General features: G+C 48.9%; 1 protein-coding gene across 5 annotated transcripts in view; it reads right to left on the reverse strand.

Moving 5' to 3' along the window:
* The window catches only part of LOC106594412 (F-box only protein 7), a 30,704-nt gene that overhangs the window by 3,605 nt on the left and 6,230 nt on the right, over positions 1 to 20,869 (reverse strand). For 3 of the 5 annotated variants that reach the window (XR_006768253.1, XR_006768252.1, XM_045714041.1), the window contains exons 3-9: positions 17,576 to 17,876; positions 14,756 to 14,971; positions 14,325 to 14,469; positions 10,393 to 10,476; positions 6,766 to 6,861; positions 3,305 to 3,481; positions 1,620 to 1,663 (exon numbers count right to left, since the gene is read on the reverse strand). Coding sequence is in view for 3 of the 5 variants with exons in the window: in XM_045714041.1 (XP_045569997.1) it covers positions 1,620 to 1,663; positions 3,305 to 3,481; positions 6,766 to 6,861; positions 10,393 to 10,476; positions 14,325 to 14,469; positions 14,756 to 14,971; positions 17,576 to 17,876 (1,063 nt within the window). In the remaining 2 variants the exon portion in view is untranslated. Of the gene's footprint in view, positions 1 to 1,471; positions 1,537 to 1,619; positions 1,664 to 3,304; positions 3,482 to 6,765; positions 6,862 to 10,392; positions 10,477 to 14,324; positions 14,470 to 14,755; positions 14,972 to 17,575; positions 17,877 to 20,869 lie in introns of all 5 variants that reach the window. The other 2 variants (XM_045714042.1, XM_045714043.1) reach the window with 2 other exon arrangements.

A 20,869-nucleotide genomic window follows, 5' to 3' on the forward strand; every position in this document is an offset into this window, starting at 1 on the left:
CAGACTGTAGCTGGGGTTTTATTAACGTCAGATTGTAGCTGGGGGTTTTATTAACGTCAGACTGTAGCTGGGGTTTTATTAACGTCAGACTGTAGCTGGGGTTTTATTAACGTCAGATTGTAGCTGGGGTTTTATTAACGTCAGATTGTAGCTGGGGGTTTTATTAACGTCAGATTGTAGCTGGGGTTTTATTAACGTCAGATTGTAGCTGGGGTTTTATTAACGTCAGATTGTAGCTGGGGTTTTTTATTAACGTCAGATTGTAGCTGGGGTTTTATTAACGTCAGATTGTAGCTGGGGTTTTATTAACGTCAGATTGTAGCTGGGGTTTTATTAACGTCAGATTGTAGCTGGGGTTTTATTAACGTCAGATTGTAGCTGGGGTTTTATTAACGTCAGATTGTAGCTGGGGTTTTATTAACGTCAGATTGTAGCTGGGGTTTTATTAACGTCAGATTGTAGCTGGGGTTTTATTAACGTCAGATTGTAGCTGGGGTTTTATTAACGTCAGATTGTAGCTGGGGTTTTATTAACGTCAGACTGTAGCTGGGGTTTTATTAAGGTCAGATTGTAGCTGGGGTTTTATTAACGTCAGATTGTAGCTGGGGTTTTATTAACGTCAGACTGTAGCTGGGGTTTTATTAACGTCAGATTGTAGCTGGGGTTTTATTAACGTCAGCTGGGGTTTTATTAACGTCAGACTGTAGCTGGGGTTTTATTAACGTCAGATTGTAGCTGGGGGTTTTATTAACGTCAGATTGTAGCTGGGGTTTTATTAACGTCAGACTGTAGCTGGGGTTTTATTAACGTCAGATTGTAGCTGGGGGTTTTATTAACGTCAGATTGTAGCTGGGGTTTTATTAACGTCAGATTGTAGCTGGGGGTTTTATTAACGTCAGATTGTAGCTGGGGGTTTTATTAACGTCAGATTGTAGCTGGGGTTTTATTAACGTCAGACTGTAGCTGGGGTTTTATTAACGTCAGATTGTAGCTGGGGTTTTATTAACGTCAGATTGTAGCTGGGGGTTTATTAACGTCAGACTGTAGCTGGGGTTTTATTAACGTCAGACTGTAGCTGGGGGTTTTATTAACGTCAGACTGTAGCTGGGGGGTTTATTAACGTCAGATTGTAGCTGGGGGTTTTATTAACGTCAGACTGTAGCTGGGGTTTTATTAACGTCAGACTGTAGCTGGGGTTTTATTAACGTCAGATTGTAGCTGGGGTTTTATTATTAACGTCAGATTGTAGCTGGGGTTTTATTAACGTCAGATTGTAGCTGGGGTTTTATTAATAACGTCAGATTGTAGCTGGGGTTTTATTAACGTCAGACTGTAGCTGGGGTTTTATTAACGTCAGATTGTAGCTGGGGTTTTATTATTAACGTCAGATTGTAGCTGGGGTTTTATTAATAACGTCAGATTGTAGTTTTATTGATTTCTAAAAGCAGGTCACTAATGAACAGAGACTTACTGTCTGTGGGGTTGATTCCAGGGATGATGAGCAACAGAATAAATTCAGCTGAGACACACCAAACCCTTTTAAACCAGGACATAGACATGTGTTTAAAGAGCATAGTCAATATATATATATATTTATAGAGCACTAGGACCTGACTCACCTCTTTCCACTGAGTGCCTCCGTCTCGGCTGAGGTCTTGGCAGTCTGCAAGTCAAATAACAAATCTCCATCAGACAATATACACTCAATAACTAAACATCTCTTTAATACAGACAGACAGGTCTCAGGAGAACAGTCCTGGCTCTGCTCTGACGTGTAGAAACTAAACATCTCTTTAATACAGACAGACAGGTCTCAGGAGAACAGTCCTGGCTCTGCTCTGACGTGTAGAAACTAAACATCTCTTTAATACAGACAGACAGGTCTCAGGAGAACAGTCCTGGCTCTGCTCTGACGTGTAGAAACTAAACATCTCTTTAATACAGACAGACAGGTCTCAGGAGAACAGTCCTGGCTCTGCTCTGACGTGTAGAAACTAAACATATCTTTAATACAGACAGACAGGTCTCAGGAGAACAGTCCTGGCTCTGCTCTGACGTGTAGAAACTAAACATATCTTTAATACAGACAGACAGGTCTCAGGAGAACAGTCCTGGCTCTGCTCTGACGTGTAGAAACTAAACATCTCTTTAATACAGACAGACAGGTCTCAGGAGAACAGTCCTGGCTCTGCTCTGACGATGTAGAAACTAAACAGATCTTTAATACAGACAGACAGGTCTCAGGAGAACAGTCCTGGCTCTGCTCTGACGTGTAGAAACTAAACATATCTTTAATACAGACAGACAGGTCTCAGGAGAACAGTCCTGGCTCTGCTCTGACGTGTAGAAACTAAACATCTCTTTAATACAGACAGACAGGTCTCAGGAGAACAGTCCTGGCTCTGCTCTGACGTGTAGAAACTAAACATATCTTTAATACAGACAGACAGGTCTCAGGAGAACAGTCCTGGCTCTGCTCTGACGTGTAGAAATAAACAGATCTGTTAATGAACAGACAGACAGGTCTCAGGAGAACAGTCCTGGCTCTGCTCTGACATGTAGAAACTAAACATCTCTTTAATACAGACAGACAGGTCTCAGGAGAACAGTCCTGGCTCTGCTCTGACGTGTAGAAACTAAACATATCTTTAATACAGACAGACAGGTCTCAGGAGAACAGTCCTGGCTCTGCTCTGACGTGTAGAAACTAAACATCTCTTTAATACAGACAGACAGGTCTCAGGAGAACAGTCCTGGCTCTGCTCTGACGTGTAGAAACTAAACAGATCTTTAATACAGACAGACAGGTCTCAGGAGAACAGTCCTGGCTCTGCTCTGACGTGTAGAATCAGACTGTCAATGAATAGACCAGAGACCTCCAGACAGACCAGAGACCTCCAGACAGACCAGAGACCTCCAGACAGACCAGAGACCTCCAGACAGACCAGAGACCTCCAGACAGACCAGAGAGACCTCCAGATAGACCAGAGACCTCCAGATAGACCAGAGACCTCCAGATAGACCAGAGACCTCCAGATAGACCAGAGACCTCCAGACAGACCAGAGAGACCAGATAGACCAGAGACCTCCAGACAGACCAGAGACCTCCAGACAGACCAGAGACCTCCAGACAGACCAGAGAGACCTCCAGAGAGACCAGAGACCTCCAGACAGACCAGAGACCTCCAGACAGACCAGAGACCTCCAGACAGACCAGAGACCTCCAGATAGACCAGAGAGACCTGTCTTTTATGTGTGTTTATAAATATATCCGTGTGTGTGTGTGTGTGCGCGTTCGTCCTACCCCTGAAGTCTCGGCGGTAGAGATGTCTCCAGAGAGCCGGGTCTGTGGTGGTCTGGTGGAGGTGCCTGTTGACCGAGGAGAGGGCCAGGAGAGAGGAGACATCCAGCAGTCTCAGCACCCTCAGTAACAGCTCTGGAGGAAGGACTGGCAGGCCAAACACTGCTGGCAGGGCCATGGCTGTTATACCACCACCAGACACCAGGGGGAGACAGAGTCACAATACAGAGAGATAGATAGTTACAACACTGCTGGTAGGACCATGGCTGTTATACCACCACCAGACACCAGGGGGGAGACAGAGAGTCACAATACAGAGAGATAGATAGTTACAACACTGCTGGTAGGACCATGGCTGTTATACCACCACCAGACACCAGGGGGGAGACAGAGAGTCACAATACAGAGAGATAGATAGTTACAACACTGCTGGTAGGACCATGGCTGTTATACCACCACCAGACAGGGGGGAGACAGAGAGTCACAATACAGAGAGATAGATAGTTACAACACTGCTGGTAGGACCATGGCTGTTATACCACCACCAGACAACAGGGGGAGACAGAGAGTCACAATACAGAGAGATAGATAGTTACAACACTGCTGGTAGGACCATGGCTGTTATACCACCACCAGACACCAGGGGGAGACAGAGAGTCACAATACAGAGAGATAGATAGTTACAACACTGCTGGTAGGACCATGGCTGTTATACCACCACCAGACACCAGGGGGAGACAGAGAGTCACAATACAGAGAGATAGATAGTTACAACACTGCTGGTAGGGCCATGGCTGTTATACCACCACCAGACAACAGGGGGAGACAGAGAGTCACAATACAGAGAGATAGATAGTTACAACACTGCTGGTAGGACCATGGCTGTTATACCACCACCAGACACCAGGGGGGAGACAGAGAGTCACAATACAGAGAGATAGATAGTTACAACACTGCTGGTAGGACCATGGCTGTTATACCACCACCAGACAACAGGGGGGGAGACAGAGAGTCACAATACAGAGAGATAGATAGTTACAACACTGCTGGCAGGGCCATGGCTGTTATACCACCACCAGACAACAGGGGGAGACAGAGAGTCACAATACAGAGAGATAGATAGTTACAACACTGCTGGTAGGACCATGGCTGTTATACCACCACCAGACAACAGGGGGAGACAGAGAGTCACAATACAGAGAGATAGATAGTTACAACACTGCTGGTAGGACCATGGCTGTTATACCACCACCAGACAACAGGGGGGAGACAGAGAGTCACAATACAGAGAGATAGATAGTTACAACACTGCTGGTAGGACCATGGCTGTTATACCACCACCAGACAACAGGGGGGGAGACAGAGAGTCACAATACAGAGAGATAGATAGTTACAACACTGCTGGTAGGACCATGGCTGTTATACCACCACCAGACAACAGGGGGAGACAGACAGTCACAATACAGAGAGATAGATAGTTACAACACTGCTGGTAGGACCATGGCTGTTATACCACCACCAGACACCAGGGGGAGACAGAGAGTCACAATACAGAGAGATAGATAGTTACAACACTGCTGGCAGGGCCATGGCTGTTATACCACCACCAGACACCAGGGGGAGACAGAGAGTCACAATACTGAGAGATAGATAGTTACAACACTGCTGGTAGGACCATGGCTGTTATACCACCCCCAGACACCAGGGGGAGACAGAGAGTCACAATACAGAGAGATAGATAGTTACAACACTGCTGGTAGGACCATGGCTGTTATACCACCACCAGACAACAGGGGGGAGACAGAGAGTCACAATACAGAGAGATAGATAGTTACAACACTGCTGGTAGGACCATGGCTGTTATACCACCACCAGACAACAGGGGGAGACAGAGAGTCACAATACAGAGAGATAGATAGTTACAACACTGCTGGTAGGACCATGGCTGTTATACCACCACCAGACAACAGGGGGGGAGACAGAGAGTCACAATACAGAGAGATAGATAGTTACAACACTGCTGGTAGGGCCATGGCTGTTATACCACCACCAGACACCAGGGGGAGACAGAGAGTAATGGATTTGACACATTGGTAATTACCAAATTAATTAAATTAATTGGTCATTTACATATGCTATTCAATGATTTTAAATGATTGCAGTGAGATCTGAGAGACCAATGTCATATTTCCAGATATTTCCTTCTTAATAACAGTACTACATATCTACCTCCCAGTACTATTTATTACTTAACAGTACTAGATATCTACATCCCAGTACTATTTATTACTTAACAGTACTACATATCTACCTCCCAGTACTATTTATTACTTAACAGTACTACATATCTACATCCCAGTACTATTTATTACTTAACAGTACTAGATATCTCCATCCCAGTACTATTTATTACTTAACAGTACTACATATCTACATCCCAGTACTATTTATTTAATAACAGTACTACATATCTACATCCCAGTACTATTTATTTAATAACAGTACTATATATCTACATCCCAGTACTATTTATTACTTAAAAACAGTACTACATATCTACATCCCAGTACTATTTATTACTTAACAGTACTAGATATCTACATCCCAGTACTATTTATGTCTTAATAACAGTACTATATATCTACATCCCAGTACTATTTATTACTTAAAAACAGTACTACATATCTACATCCCAGTACTATTTATTACTTAACAGTACTAGATATCTACATCCCAGTACTATTTATTTAATAACAGTACTATATATCTACATCCCAGTACTATTTATTTAATAACAGTACTATATATCTACATCCCAGTACTATTTATTTAATAACAGTACTATATATCTACATCCCAGTACTATTTATGTCTTAATAACAGTACTACATATCTACATCCCAGTACTATTTATTACTTAATAACAGTACTATATATCTACATCCCAGTACTATTTATTTAATAACAGTACTATATTTCTACATCCCAGTACTATATATTTATTAATAACAGTACTACATATCTACATCCCAGTACTATATATTTATTAATAACAGTACTATATATCTATATCCCAGTACTATTTATTTAATAACAGTACTACATATCTACATCCCAGTACTATTTATTTAATAACAGTACTATATTTCTACATCCCAGTACTATATATTTATTAATAACAGTACTATATTTCTACATCCCAGTACTATATATTTATTAATAACATTACTACATATCTACATCCCAGTACTATATATTTATTAATAACAGTACTATATATCTATATCCCAGTACTATTTATTTAATAACAGTACTATATTTCTACATCCCAGTACTATATATTTATTAATAACAGTACTACATATCTACATCCCAGTACTATATATTTATTAATAACAGTACTATATATCTATATCCCAGTACTATATATTTAATAACAGTACTATATATCTACATCCCAGTACCTTCTCTGGCTGAAGCTATCAGAGGATACACCAGCTGGTCTTTGAAGACCCGGGACAACTTCCTCAGCTCTGTGTAGACGGCCGCTGCGCTGTCACCTGGAACAGGACAGACAGAACAGAACTATTACCTGGAACAGGACAGACAGAACAGACACTATCACCTGGAACAGGACAGACACTATCACCTGGAACATGACAGACACTATCACCTGGAACAGGACAGACAGAACAGACACTATCACCTGGAACAGGACAGACACTATCACCTGGAACAGAACAGACACTATCACCTGGAACATGACAGACACTATCACCTGGAACAGGACAGACAGAACAGACACTATCACCTGGAACAGAACAGACACTATCACCTGGAACAGGACAGACACTATCACCTGGAACAGGACAGACACTATCACCTGGAACAGGACAGACACTACCACCTGGAACAGGACAGACACTATCACCTGGAACAGGACAGACAGAACAGACACTACCACCTGGAACAGAACAGACACTATCCCCTGGAACAGGACAGACAGAACAGACACTACCACCTGGAACAGAACAGACAATATCACCTGGAACAGGACAGACACTATCACCTGGAACAGGACAGACACTATCACCTGGAACAGAACAGACAGAACGGACACTATTACCTGGAGCAGGACAGACACTATCACCTGGAACATGACAGACACTATCACCTGGAACAGGACAGACACTATCACCTGGAACAGGACAGACACTATAACCTGGAACAGGACAGACACTACTACCTGGAACAGGACAGACAGAACAGACACTATCACCTGGAACAGGACAGACACTATCACCTGGAACAGGACAGACAGAACAGACACTATCACCTGGAACAGGACAGACAGAACAGACACTATCACCTGGAACAGGACAGACACTATCACCTGGAACAGAACATACACTATCACCTGGAACAGGACAGACAGAACAGACACTGTCACCTGGAACAGGACAGACAGAACAGACACTATCACCTGGAACAGGACAGACAGAACAGACACTATTACCTGGAACAGGACAGACACTATCACCTGGAACAGGACAGACACTTTCACCTGGAACAGGAAAGACACTATAACCTGGAACAGGACAGACACTACTACCTGGAACAGGACAGACAGAATAGACACTATCACTTGGAACAGGACAGACAGAACAGACACTACTACCTGGAACAGGACATACACTATCACCTGGAACAGGACATACACTATGACCTGGAACAGGACAGACAGAACAGACACTATCACCTGGAACAGAACAGACAATATCACCTGGAACAGGACAGACACTACTACCTGGAACAGGACATACACTATGACCTGGAACAGGACAGACAGAACAGACACTATCACCTGGAACAGGACAGACACTATCACCTGGAACAGGACAGACAGAACAGACACTATCACCTGGAACAGGACAGACACTATCACCTGGAACATGACAGACACTATCACCTGGAACAGGACAGACACTATCACCTGGAACAGGACAGACACTATAACCTGGAACAGGACAGACACTACTACCTGGAACAGGACAGACAGAACAGACACTATCACCTGGAACAGGACAGACACTATCACCTGGAACAGAACATACACTATCACCTGGAACAGGACAGACAGAACAGACACTGTCACCTGGAACAGGACAGACAGAACAGACACTATCACCTGGAACAGGACAGACAGAACAGACACTATTACCTGGAACAGGACAGACACTATCACCTGGAACAGGACAGACACTTTCACCTGGAACAGGAAAGACACTATAACCTGGAACAGGACAGACACTACTACCTGGAACAGGACAGACAGAATAGACACTATCACTTGGAACAGGACAGACAGAACAGACACTACTACCTGGAACAGGACATACACCACCACCTGGAACAGGACATACACTATGACCTGGAACAGGACAGACAGAACAGACACTATCACCTGGAACAGAACAGACAATATCACCTGGAACAGGACAGACACTATCACCTGGAACAGGACAGACAGAACAGACACTATCACCTGGAACAGGACAGACACTATCACCTGGAACATGACAGACACTTACACCTGGAACAGGACAGACACTATCACCTGGAACAGGACAGACACTATAACCTGGAACAGGACAGACACTATCACCTGGAACAGGACAGACACTATCACCTGGAACAGGACAGACAGAACAGACACTATCACCTGGAACAGGACAGACAGAACAGACACAATCACCTGGAACAGGACAGACACCAGCACCTGGAACAGGACAGACAACAGACACTGTCACCTGGAACAGGACATACACTATCACCTGGAACAGGACAGACAGAACAGACACTATCACCTGGAACAGAACAGACACTATCACCTGGAACAGGACAGACACTATCACCTGGAACAGGACAGACACTATCACCTGGAACAGGACAGACAGAACAGACACTATCACCTGGAACAGGACAGACAGAACAGACACTATCACCTGGAACAGGACAGACAGAACAGACACTATCACCTGGAACAGGACAGACAACCACCTGTAGATTAACACACACTAACCTGTCCACTGGTCAGTCACACTAACCTGTCCACTGGTCAGTCACACTAACCTGTCCACTGGTCAGTCACACTAACCTGTCCACTGGTCAGTCACACTAACCTGTCCACTGGTCAGTCACAGTAACCTGTCCACTGGTCAGTCACACTAACCTGTCCACTGGTCAGTCACAGTAACCTGTCCACTGGTCAGTCACACTAACCTGTCCACTGGTCAGTCACACTAACCTGTCCACTGGTCAGTCACACTAACCTGTCCACTGGTCAGTCACACTAACCTGTCCACTGGTCAGTCACACTAACCTGTCCACTGGTCAGTCACACTAACCTCGTCCACTGGTCAGTCACACTAACCTGTCCACTGGTCAGTACCAGTCACACACACTAACCTGTCCACTGGTCAGTCACACTAACCTGTCCACTGGTCAGTCACACTAACCTGTCCACTGGTCAGTCACACTAACCTCGTCCACTGGTCAGTCACACTAACCTGTCCACTGGTCAGTCACACTAACCTGTCCACTGGTCAGTCACACTAACGTCCACTGGTCAGTCACACTAACCTGTCCACTGGTCAGTCACACTAACCTGTCCACTGGTCAGTCACACTAACCTGTCCACTGGTCAGTCACACTAACCTGTCCACTGGTCAGTCACACTAACCTGTCCACTGGTCAGTCACACTAACCTGTCCACTGGTCAGTCACATAACCTGTCCACTGGTCAGTCACACTAACCTGTCCACTGGTCAGTCACACTAACCTGTCCACTGGTCAGTCACACTAACCTGTCCACTGGTCAGTCACACTAACCTGTCCACTGGTCAGTCACACTAACCTGTCCACTGGTCAGTCACACTAACCTGTCCACTGGTCAGTCACACTAACCTGTCCACTGGTCAGTCACACTAACCTGTCCACTGGTCAGTCACACTAACCTGTCCACTGGTCAGTCACACTAACCTGTCCACTGGTCAGTCACACTAACCTGTCCACTGGTCAGTCACACTAACCTGTCCACTGGTCAGTCACATAGGTGGAGGGTTTCAGCGACAGTTTCCTCACTGTTTCCACCTGCTGCTTCACCTTCAGGGTGGCTGCAGAGGGGAGCAAGATAACAATCAATCAGGGGGGAAACCGGTCAGATCAATAACGATAATCAGAGATGGATCAAACATATAGCTATGGAAAACACTGAGACTGCCCTTCCAGATGGCGCCCTATAGAGCCCTATAGCCCTTCCATATGGCCCCTATAGCCCTTCCAGATGGCCCCCTATAGCCCTTCCAGATGGCCCCCTATAGCCCTTCCAGATGGCCCCCTATAGCCCTTCCAGATGGCCCCCTATAGCCCTTCCAGATGGCCACCTATAGTCCTTCCAGATGGCCCCCTATAGCCCTTCCAGATGGCCCCCTATAGCCCTTCCAGATGGCCCCCTATAGCCCTTCCAGGTGGCCCCCTATGGCCCTTCCAGATGGTCCCCTATAGCCCTTCCAGATGGCCCCCTATGGCCTTTCCAGATGGTCCCCTATAGCCCTTCCAGATGGCCCCTATGGTCCTTCCAGATGGCCCCCTATGGCCCTTCCAGATGGCCCCCTATAGCCCTTCCAGATGGCCCCCTATGGTCCTTCCAGATGGCCCCCTATAGCCCTTCCAGATGGCCCCCCTATAGCCCTTCCAGATGGCCCCCTATAGAGCCCTATAGTCCTTCCAGATGGCCCCCTATAGCCCTTCCAGATGGCCCCCTATAGCCCTTCCAGATGGCCCCCTATAGCCCTTCCAGATGGCCCCCTATAGCCCTTCCAGATGGCCCCCTATAGCCCTTCCAGATGGCCCCCTATAGCCCTTCCAGATGGCCCCCTATAGCCCTTCCAGATGGCCCCTATAGTCCTTCCAGATGGCCCCCTATAGCCCTTCCAGATGGCCCCCTATAGCCCTTCCAGATGGCCCCCTATAGTCCTTCCAGATGGCGCCCTATAGCCCTTCCAGATGGCCCCCTATAGCCCTTCCAGATGGCCCCCTATAGAGCCCTATAGTCCTTCCAGATGGCCCCCTATAGCCCTTCCAGATGGCCCCTATAGCCCTTCCAGATGGCCACCTATAGCCCTTCCAGATGGCCCCCTATAGCCCTTCCAGATGGCCCCTATAGTCCTTCCAGATGGCCCCCTATAGCCCTTCCAGATGGCCCCCTATAGCCCTTCCAGATGGCCCCTATAGTCCTTCCAGATGGCGCCCTATAGCCCTTCCAGATGGCCCCCTATAGCCCTTCCAGATGCCCCCCTATAGCCCTTCCAGATGGCCCCCTATAGCCCTTCCAGATGGCCCCCTATAGCCCTTCCAGATGGCCCCCTATGGTCCTTCCAGATGGCCCCCTATAGCCCTTCCAGATGGCCCCCTATAGCCCTTCCAGATGGCCCCCTATAGCCCTTCCAGATGGCCCCCTATAGCCCTTCCAGATGGCCCCCTATAGCCCTTCCAGATGGCCCCCTATAGCCCTTCCAGATGGCCCCCTATAGCCCTTCCAGATGGCCCCCTATGGCCCTTCCAGATGGCCCCCTATGGTCCTTCCAGATGGCCCCCTACGGCCCTTCCAGATGGCCCCCTATGGCCCTTCCAGATGGCCCCCTATAGCCCTTCCAGATGGCCCCCTATAGCCCTTCCAGATGGCCCCCTATAGTCCTTCCAGATGGCCCCCTATAGTCCTTCCAGATGGCCCCCTATAGCCCTTCCAGATGGCCCCCTATAGCCCTTCCAGATGGCGCCCTATAGTCCTTCCAGATGGCGCCCTATGGCCCTTCCAGATGGCCCCCTATAGCCCTTCCAGATGGCGCCCTATAGCCCTTCCAGATGGCCCCTATTGGCCCTTCCAGATGGCCCCCTATAGTCCTTCCAGATGGCGCCCTATGGCCCTTCCAGATGGCCCCCTATAGCCCTTCCAGATGGCGCCCTATAGCCCTTCCAGATGGCCCCCTATAGCCCTTCCAGATGGCCCCCTATAGCCCTTCCAGATGGCCCCCCTATAGCCCTTCCAGATGGCCCCCTATAGCCCTTCCAGATGGCCCCTATAGCCCTTCCAGATGGCCCCCTATAGCCCTTCCAGATGGCCCCCTATAGCCCTTCCAGATGGCCCCCTATAGCCCTTCCAGATGGCGCCAAGCCCTATAGCCCTTCCAGATGGCCCCCTATAGCCCTTCCAGATGGCCCCCTATAGCCCTTCCAGATGGCCCCCTATAGCCCTCCCAGATGACCCCCTATAGCCCTTCCAGATGGCCCCCTATAGTCCTTCCAGATGGCCCCTATAGCCCTTCCAGATGGCCCCCTATAGCCCTTCCAGATGGCCCCCTATAGCCCTTCCAGATGGCCCCCTATGGCCCTTCCAGATGGCCCCCTATAGCCCTTCCAGATGGCCCCTATAGCCCTTCCAGATGGCCCCCTATAGCCCTTCCAGATGGCCCCCTATAGCCCTTCCAGATGGCGCCCTATAGCCCTTCCAGATGGCCCCCTATAGCCCTTCCAGATGGCCCCCTATAGCCCTTCCAGATGGCCCCCTATGGCCCTTCCAGATGGCCCCCTATAGAGCCCTATAGCCCTTCCAGATGGCCCCCTATAGCCCTTCCAGATGGCCCCCTATAGCCCTTCCAGATGGCGCCCTATAGAGCCCTATAGCCCTTCCAGATGGCCCCCCTATAGCCCTTCCAGATGGCCCCCTATAGTCCTTCCAGATGGCCCCTATAGCCCTTCCAGATGGCCCCTATAGCCCTTCCAGATGGCCCCCTATAGCCCTTCCAGATGGCCCCCTATAGCCCTTCCAGATGGCCCCCTATAGCCCTTCCAGATGGCCCCCTATAGCCCTTCCAGATGGCCCCCTATAGCCCTTCCAGATGGCCCCCTATAGCCCTTCCAGATGGCCCCTATAGCCCTTCCAGATGGCCCCCTATAGCCCTTCCAGATGGCCCCCTATAGCCCTTCCAGATGGCCCCTATAGCCCTTCCAGATGGCCCCCTATAGCCCTTCCAGATGGCCCCCTATAGCCCTTCCAGATGGCCCCCTATAGCCCTTCCAGATGGCCCCCTATAGCCCTTCCAGATGGCCCCCTATAGTCCTTCCAGATGGCCCCTATAGCCCTTCCAGATGGCCCCCTATAGCCCTTCCAGATGGCCCCCTATAGCCCTTCCAGATGGCCCCCTATAGCCCTTCCAGATGGCCCCCTATAGCCCTTCCAGATGGCCCCCCTATGGTCCTTCCAGATGGCCCCCTATAGCCCTTCCAGATGGCGGCCTATAGCCCTTCCAGATGGCCCCCTATAGCCCTTCCAGATGGCCCCCTATAGCCCTTCCAGATGGCCCCCTATAGCCCTTCCAGATGGCCCCCTATAGCCCTTCCAGATGGCCCCCTATAGCCCTTCCAGATGGCCCCCTATAGCCCTTCCAGATGGCCCCCTATGGCCCTTCCAGATGGCCCCCTATAGAGCCCTATAGCCCTTCCAGATGGCCCCCTATAGCCCTTCCAGATGGCCCCCTATAGCCCTTCCAGATGGCGCCCTATAGAGCCCTATAGCCCTTCCAGATGGCCCCCTATAGCCCTTCCAGATGGCCCCCTATAGCCCTTCCAGATGGCCCCCTATAGTCCTTCCAGATGGCCCCTATAGCCCTTCCAGATGGCCCCTATAGCCCTTCCAGATGGCCCCCTATAGCCCTTCCAGATGGCCCCTATAGCCCTTCCAGATGGCCCCCTATAGCCCTTCCAGATGGCCCCTATAGCCCTTCCAGATGGCCCCTATAGCCCTTCCAGATGGCCCCCTATAGCCCTTCCAGATGGCCCCCTATAGAGCCCTATGGTCCCTCCAGATGGCCCCCTATAGTCCCTGGTCAGAAGTAATAAACTACATAGTGAATAGGATCCCATTTGGGACCCAGCCACAGCTTTGAGAAACAGTGAGACTGACCGTTGATAACCAGAATGGGTCCCATGGGTACAGCTAGGACCATGGCCAGGCTGTCGTCACAGAGAGGATGGGCATACTGCAGTCTGTACAGCCCTCCTGGTGCCCTCCACCCAGCTGGCATCTCACCAGGACGCCCCTCAGAGCCCTACACACACGCACACACACGCACGCACGCACACACAATTTAGGGAATAGGGCTCTGGTCAACAGTAGTGCACTATTTAGGGAATAGGGTGACATTTGGGATGCAATCCCAGAGAGCATACTCCTCGCATCCTCTCTCTTCGCCTCTTTCTCAAACCCATTGGATGAGAAAACCAGAGGTCCCTCCCACCTGAAACTTCTCCTCCAATGGGTTTTGAGGAGGAAGCAGAGAGGCTGCAAGGAGTTATTGAATTGAGATTTCCCCAGTCTCCCGTAGAGCCTTATACCTGACACAGGAAGCCCGTCTCAACCATCAGGAGGTGTACTGCCACCATCAGGGCATCGCAGGTACTGCTGCTCTGAGCCTGGTGGTACAGAACCTCCAGGGAATGGGGTACCTTCCCTCCTTCTGCTTCCCCACACAGCATGGGTTCCCAAACCCACTGGCCTGCCTCTTCTTCCTCTCTGACCACTTCCTGTTGAGGCTCCACCCCCATGCTGGCCTGGATCAACAACACAAATCACCACGGTGACTATCTGGTATACTGAGAAGACAGCCAATCGTAGCATCCGATTAGTTATAGGAAAACTCACAATACAATTGAATTACCGCAAAAAATCTAATGATTTACACATTTTATATACATATACACACACAGTGAATTCAAAAAGTATTCAGACCCCTTGAACTTTTCCACATTTTGTTGCGTTACAACCTTATTCTAAAATTGATTCAATCGTTTCCCCCCTTAAATCTACACACAATACCCAATAATGACATCACAATACCCCATAATGACATCACAATACCCCATAATGACATCACAATACCCCATAATGACATCACAATACCCAATAATGACATCACAATACCCCATAATGACATCACAATACCCCATAATGACATCACAATACCCCATAATGACATCACAATACCCAATAATGACAAAACAAAAACAGGTTAAGAAATTTAAAAAAAGCTGAAATATCACATTGACATAAATATTAATTAACCCTTAATTCAGTACTTTGCTTAAGCACCTTTGGCAGTGATTACAGCCTTGAGTCTTCTTGGGTATGACGCTACAAGCTTGGCACACCTGTATTTGGGGAGTTTCTCCCATTCTTCTCTGCAGATCCTCCCAAGCTCTGTCAGGTTGGATGGGGAGCGTCGCTGCACAGCTATTTTCACGTCTCTCCAGAGATGTTCGATCGGGTTCAAGTCCGGGCTCTGGATGGGCCACTCAAGGACATTCAGAGACTTGTCCCGAAGCCACTCCTGCGCTGTCTTGGCTGTGTGAGGTCTTTCCCTCGATCCTGAATAGTCTTCCAGTACCTGTCGCTGAAAAACATCCCCACAGCATGCTGCTGCCACCACCATGCTTCACCATTGAGATGTCGCCAAGTTTCCTCCAGACGTGATGCTTGGCATTCAGGCAAAAGAGTTCAATCTTGGTTTCATCAGACCAGAGAATCTTGTTTCTCATGGTCTGAGAATCCTTTAGGTGCCTTTTGGCAAACTCCAAGCGGGCTGTCGTGCCTTTTACTGAGGATTGGGTTCTGTCTGGCCACTTTACATTAGAGGCCTGATTGGTGGAGTGCTGCAGAGATGGTTGTCCTTCTGGAAGGTTCTCCCATCTCCACAGAGGAACTCTGGAGCTCTGTCAGAGTGACCATCGGGTTCTTAGTCACCTCCCTGACCAAGGCCCTTCTGCCCCGATTGCTCAGTTTGGCCGGGCGGCCAGCTCTAGGAAGAGTCTTGGTGGTTCCAAACTTCTTCCATTTAAAAATGGAGGCCACTGTGTTCTTGGGGACCTTCAATGCTGTATAAATGTTTTGGTTCCCTTCCCCAGATCTGTGCCTCAACACAATCCTGTCTCTGAGCTCTACGGACAATTCCTTCGACCTCATGGCTTGGTTTTTGCTCTGACATGCACTGTCAACTGTGGAACCTCATATAGACAGGTGTGTGTCTTTCCAAATCATGTCCAGTCAATTGAATTTATGACTGGTGGACTCCAATCAAGTTGTAGAAACATCAAGGATGGAAACAGGACACACCTGAGCTCAATATCGAGTCTCATAGCAAAGCGTCTGAATACTTATGTCAATAAGGTATCTGTCTTATGTTGTTTTTTATACATTTACAAAAAATTCTAAAAACCTGTTTTCACGTTGTCATTATGGGTTATTGTGATGTCATTATGGGTTATTGTGATGTCATTATGGGGTATTGTGATGTCATTATGGGTTATTGTGACGTCATTATGGGGTATTGTGATGTCATTATGGGTTATTGTGATGTCATTATGGGGTATTGTGATGTCATTATGGGGTATTGTGATGTCATTATGGGTTATTGTGATGTCATTATGGGGTATTGTGATGTCATTATGGGGTATTGTGATGTCATTATGGGGTATTGTGATGTCATTATGGGTTATTGTGATGTCATTATGGGGTATTGTGATGTCATTATGGGTTATTGTGATGTCATTATGGGGTATTGTGATGTCATTATGGGGTATTGTGATGTCATTATGGGGTATTGTGATGTCATTATGGGGTATTGTGATGTCATTATGGGTTATTGTGATGTCATTATGGGGTATTGTGATGTCATTATGGGGTATTGTGATGTCATTATGGGTTATTGTGATGTCATTATGGGGTATTGTGATGTCATTATGGGGTATTGTGATGTCATTATGGGTTATTGTGATGTCATTATGGGGTATTGTGATGTCATTATGGGGTATTGTGATGTCATTATGGGGTATTGTGATGTCATTATGGGGTATTGTGATGTCATTATGGGGTATTGTGCGGGGTTTATGTGTTATTGTGATGTCATTATGGGGTATTGTGATGTCATTATGGGTTATTGTGATGTCATTATGGGATATTGTGATGTCATTAAGGGGTATTGTGTGTAGATTGATGAAGGGGGAAAAAAAATAATTGAATCAATTTTAGAATAAGGCTGTAACGTAACAAAATGTGGAAAAAGTCAAGGGGTCTGAATACTTGTATTGTAATATACTACTACTATATATACACACTACTGTAATATAATATACTAATGGGGTTAGGAGTTGAAGGCTCACCTCACTGGAGCGTTGGGCTGGTGGGTGTACAGCTTGGTACAGCCCAGTACTACTACTACTACTGCTGCTGTTGCTGGGTGCCTGGCGGGCTGAGGAGGCAAAGGCAGCGGAGGAAGCAGGGTAGCCTGAGGGCACAGCCTGGCGGGCTGAGGGAGTAGAGGCGGCGGAGGGCACAGCGACAGTTGGACGCAGGATGACACAGACCAGGTCCCCAGTGACGATGCCACAGGAAGACAAAGTCTGACCAGAGTCAGAGAGAAGATCTGAGCCGTTCAGGGACAAGGTGAACTCTGAGTCTGGGCTGTGGGGGGACAGAGGAGAGTTAGGATCTGAGCCGTTCAGGGACAAGGTGAACTCTGGGCTGTGGGGGACAGAGGAGAGTTAGGATCTGAGCCGTTCAGGGACAAGGTGAACTCTGAGTCTGGGCTGTGGGGGGACAGAGGAGAGTTAGGATCTGAGCCGTTCAGGGACAAGGTGAACTCTGGGCTGTGGGGGGACAGAGGAGAGTTAGGATCTGAGCCGTTCAGGGACAAGGTGAACTCTGGGCTGTGGGGGGACAGAGGAGAGTTAGGATCTGAGCCGTTCAGGGACAAGGTGAACTCTGAGTCTGGGCTGTGGGGGGACAGAGGAGAGTTAGGATCTGAGCTGTTCAGGGACAAGGTGAACTCTGAGTCTGGGCTGTGGGGGGACAGAGGAGAGTTAGGATCTGAGCTGTTCAGGGACAAGGTGAACTCTGGGCTGTGGGGGGGACAGAGGAGAGTTAGGATCTGAGCTGTTCAGGGACAAGGTGAACTCTGAGTCTGGGCTGTGGGGGGACAGAGGAGAGTTAGGATCTGAGCCGTTCAGGGACAAGGTGAACTCTGGGCTGTGGGGGGACAGAGGAGAGTTAGGATCTGAGCCGTTCAGGGACAAGGTGAACTCTGAGTCTGGGCTGTGGGGGGGACAGAGGAGAGTTAGGATCTGAGCTGTTCAGGGACAAGGTGAACTCTGGGCTGTGGGGGGGGACAGAGGAGAATTAGGAGCCGTTCAGGGACAAGGTGAACTCTGGGCTGTGGGGGGGACAGAGGAGAGTTAGGATCTGAGCTGTTCAGGGACAAGGTGAACTCTGGGCTGTGGAGGGACAGAGGAGAATTAGGAGCCGTTCAGGGACAAGGTGAACTCTGGGCTGTGGAGGAACCTAAGGGACTAACTAACCTGAAGGACTAACCTGAGGGTCTAACCTGAGGGACTGAGGGACTAACCTGAGGGACTGAGGGACTAACCTGAGGGACTGACCTGAGGGACTGAGGGACTAACCTGAGGGACTAACCTGAGGGACTAACCTGAGGGACTAACCTGAGGGACTAACCTGAGGGTCTGAGGGACTAACCTAAGGGACTAACCTGAGGGTCTAACCTGAGGGTCTAACCTGAGGGACTAACCTGAGGGACTAACCTGAGGGACTGAGGGACTAACCTGAGGGACTAACCTGAGGGACTGAGGGACTAACCTGAGGGACTAACCTGAGGGACTGAGGGACTAACCTGAGGGACTAACCTGAGGGACTAACCTGAGGGACTGAGGGACTAACCTGAGGGACTAACCTGAGGGACTGAGGGACTAACCTGAGGGACTAACCTGAGGGTCTAACTTGAGGGTCTAACTAACCTGAGGGACTAACTAACCTGAGGGACTAACCTGAGGGTCTAACTAACCTGAGGGACTGAGGGACTAACCTGAGGGTCTAACCTGAGGGACTAACTAACCTGAGGGACTAACCTGAGGGTCTGAGGGACTAACCTGGGGGACTAACTAACCTGAGGGACTAACCTGAGGGACTAACCTGAGGGACTAACCTGAGGGTCTAACCTGAGGGACTAACCTGAGGGTCTAACCTGAGGGACTGAGGGACTAACCTGAGGGACTAACTAACCTGAGGGACTAACCTGAGGGACTAACCTGAGGGTCTAACTAACCTGAAGGACTAACCTGAGGGACTAACCTGAGGGTCTAACTAACCTGAGGGTCTAACCTGAGGGACTAACTAACCTGAGGGACTAACTAACCTGAGGGACTAACTAACCTGAGGGACTAACCTGAGGGACTAACTAACCTGAGGGTCTGACCTGAGGGACTAACTGACCTGAGGGACTAACCTGAGGGACTAACTAACCTGAGGGACTAACTAACCTGAGGGACTAACCTGAGGGACTAACTAACCTGAGGGACTAACCTGAGGGACTAACCTGAGGGACTAACCTGAGGGACTAACCTGAGGGACTGAGGGACTAACCTGAGGGACTAACCTGAGGGACTGAGGGACTAACCTGAGGGACTGAGGGACTAACCTGAGGGCCTGAGGGACTAACCTGAGGGACTGAGGGACTAACCTGAGGGACTAACCTGAGGGTCTGAGGGAATAACCTGAGGGACTAACCTGAGGGACTGAGGGACTAACCTGAGGTACTAACCTGAGGGACTGAGGGACTAACCTGAGGGACTGAGGGACTAACCTGAGGGACTAACCTGAGGGTCTAACCTGAGGGTCTAACTAACCTGAGGGACTAACTAACCTGAGGGACTAACCTGAGGGTCTAACTAACCTGAGGGACTGAGGGACTAACCTGAGGGACTAACCTGAGGGACTAACCTGAGGGACTAACTAACCTGAGGGTCTAACCTGAGGGTCTAACCTGAGGGTCTAACCTGAGGGACTGAGGGACTAACTAACCTGAGGGACTAACCTGAGGGTCTAACCTGAGGGACTAACCTGAGGGACTAACTAACCTGAGGGTCTAACCTGAGGGACTAACTAACCTGAGGGACTAACCTGAGGGACTAACCTGAGGGTCTAAGGGACTAACCTGAGGGTCTAACTAACCTGAGGGACTAACCTGAGGGTCTAAGGGTCTAACCTGAGGGACTAACCCGAGGGTCTAAGGGACTAACCTGAGGGACTAACCTGAGGGTCTAAGGGACTAACCTGAGGGACTAACCTGAGGGACTAACCTGAGGTACTAACCTGAGGGTCTAACCTGAGGGTCTGAGGGACTAACCTGAGGGACTAAGGGACTAACCTGAGGGACTAACCTGAGGGTCTAACCTGAGGGACTAACCTGAGGGACTGAGGGTCTAACTAACCTGAGGGACTGAGGGACTAACCTGAGGGACTAAGGGACTAACCTGAGGGACTAACCTGAGGGTCTAACCTGAGGGACTAACCTGAGGGACTAACCTGAGGGACTAACTAACCTGAGGGTCTAACCTGAGGGTCTAAGGGTCTAACCTGAGGGACTAACCTGAGGGTCTAAGGGT

This window comes from Salmo salar, unplaced genomic scaffold, assembly GCF_905237065.1.
Source record: "Salmo salar unplaced genomic scaffold, Ssal_v3.1, whole genome shotgun sequence".
In the NCBI taxonomy this organism is placed as follows: Eukaryota; Metazoa; Chordata; class Actinopteri; order Salmoniformes; family Salmonidae; genus Salmo; species Salmo salar.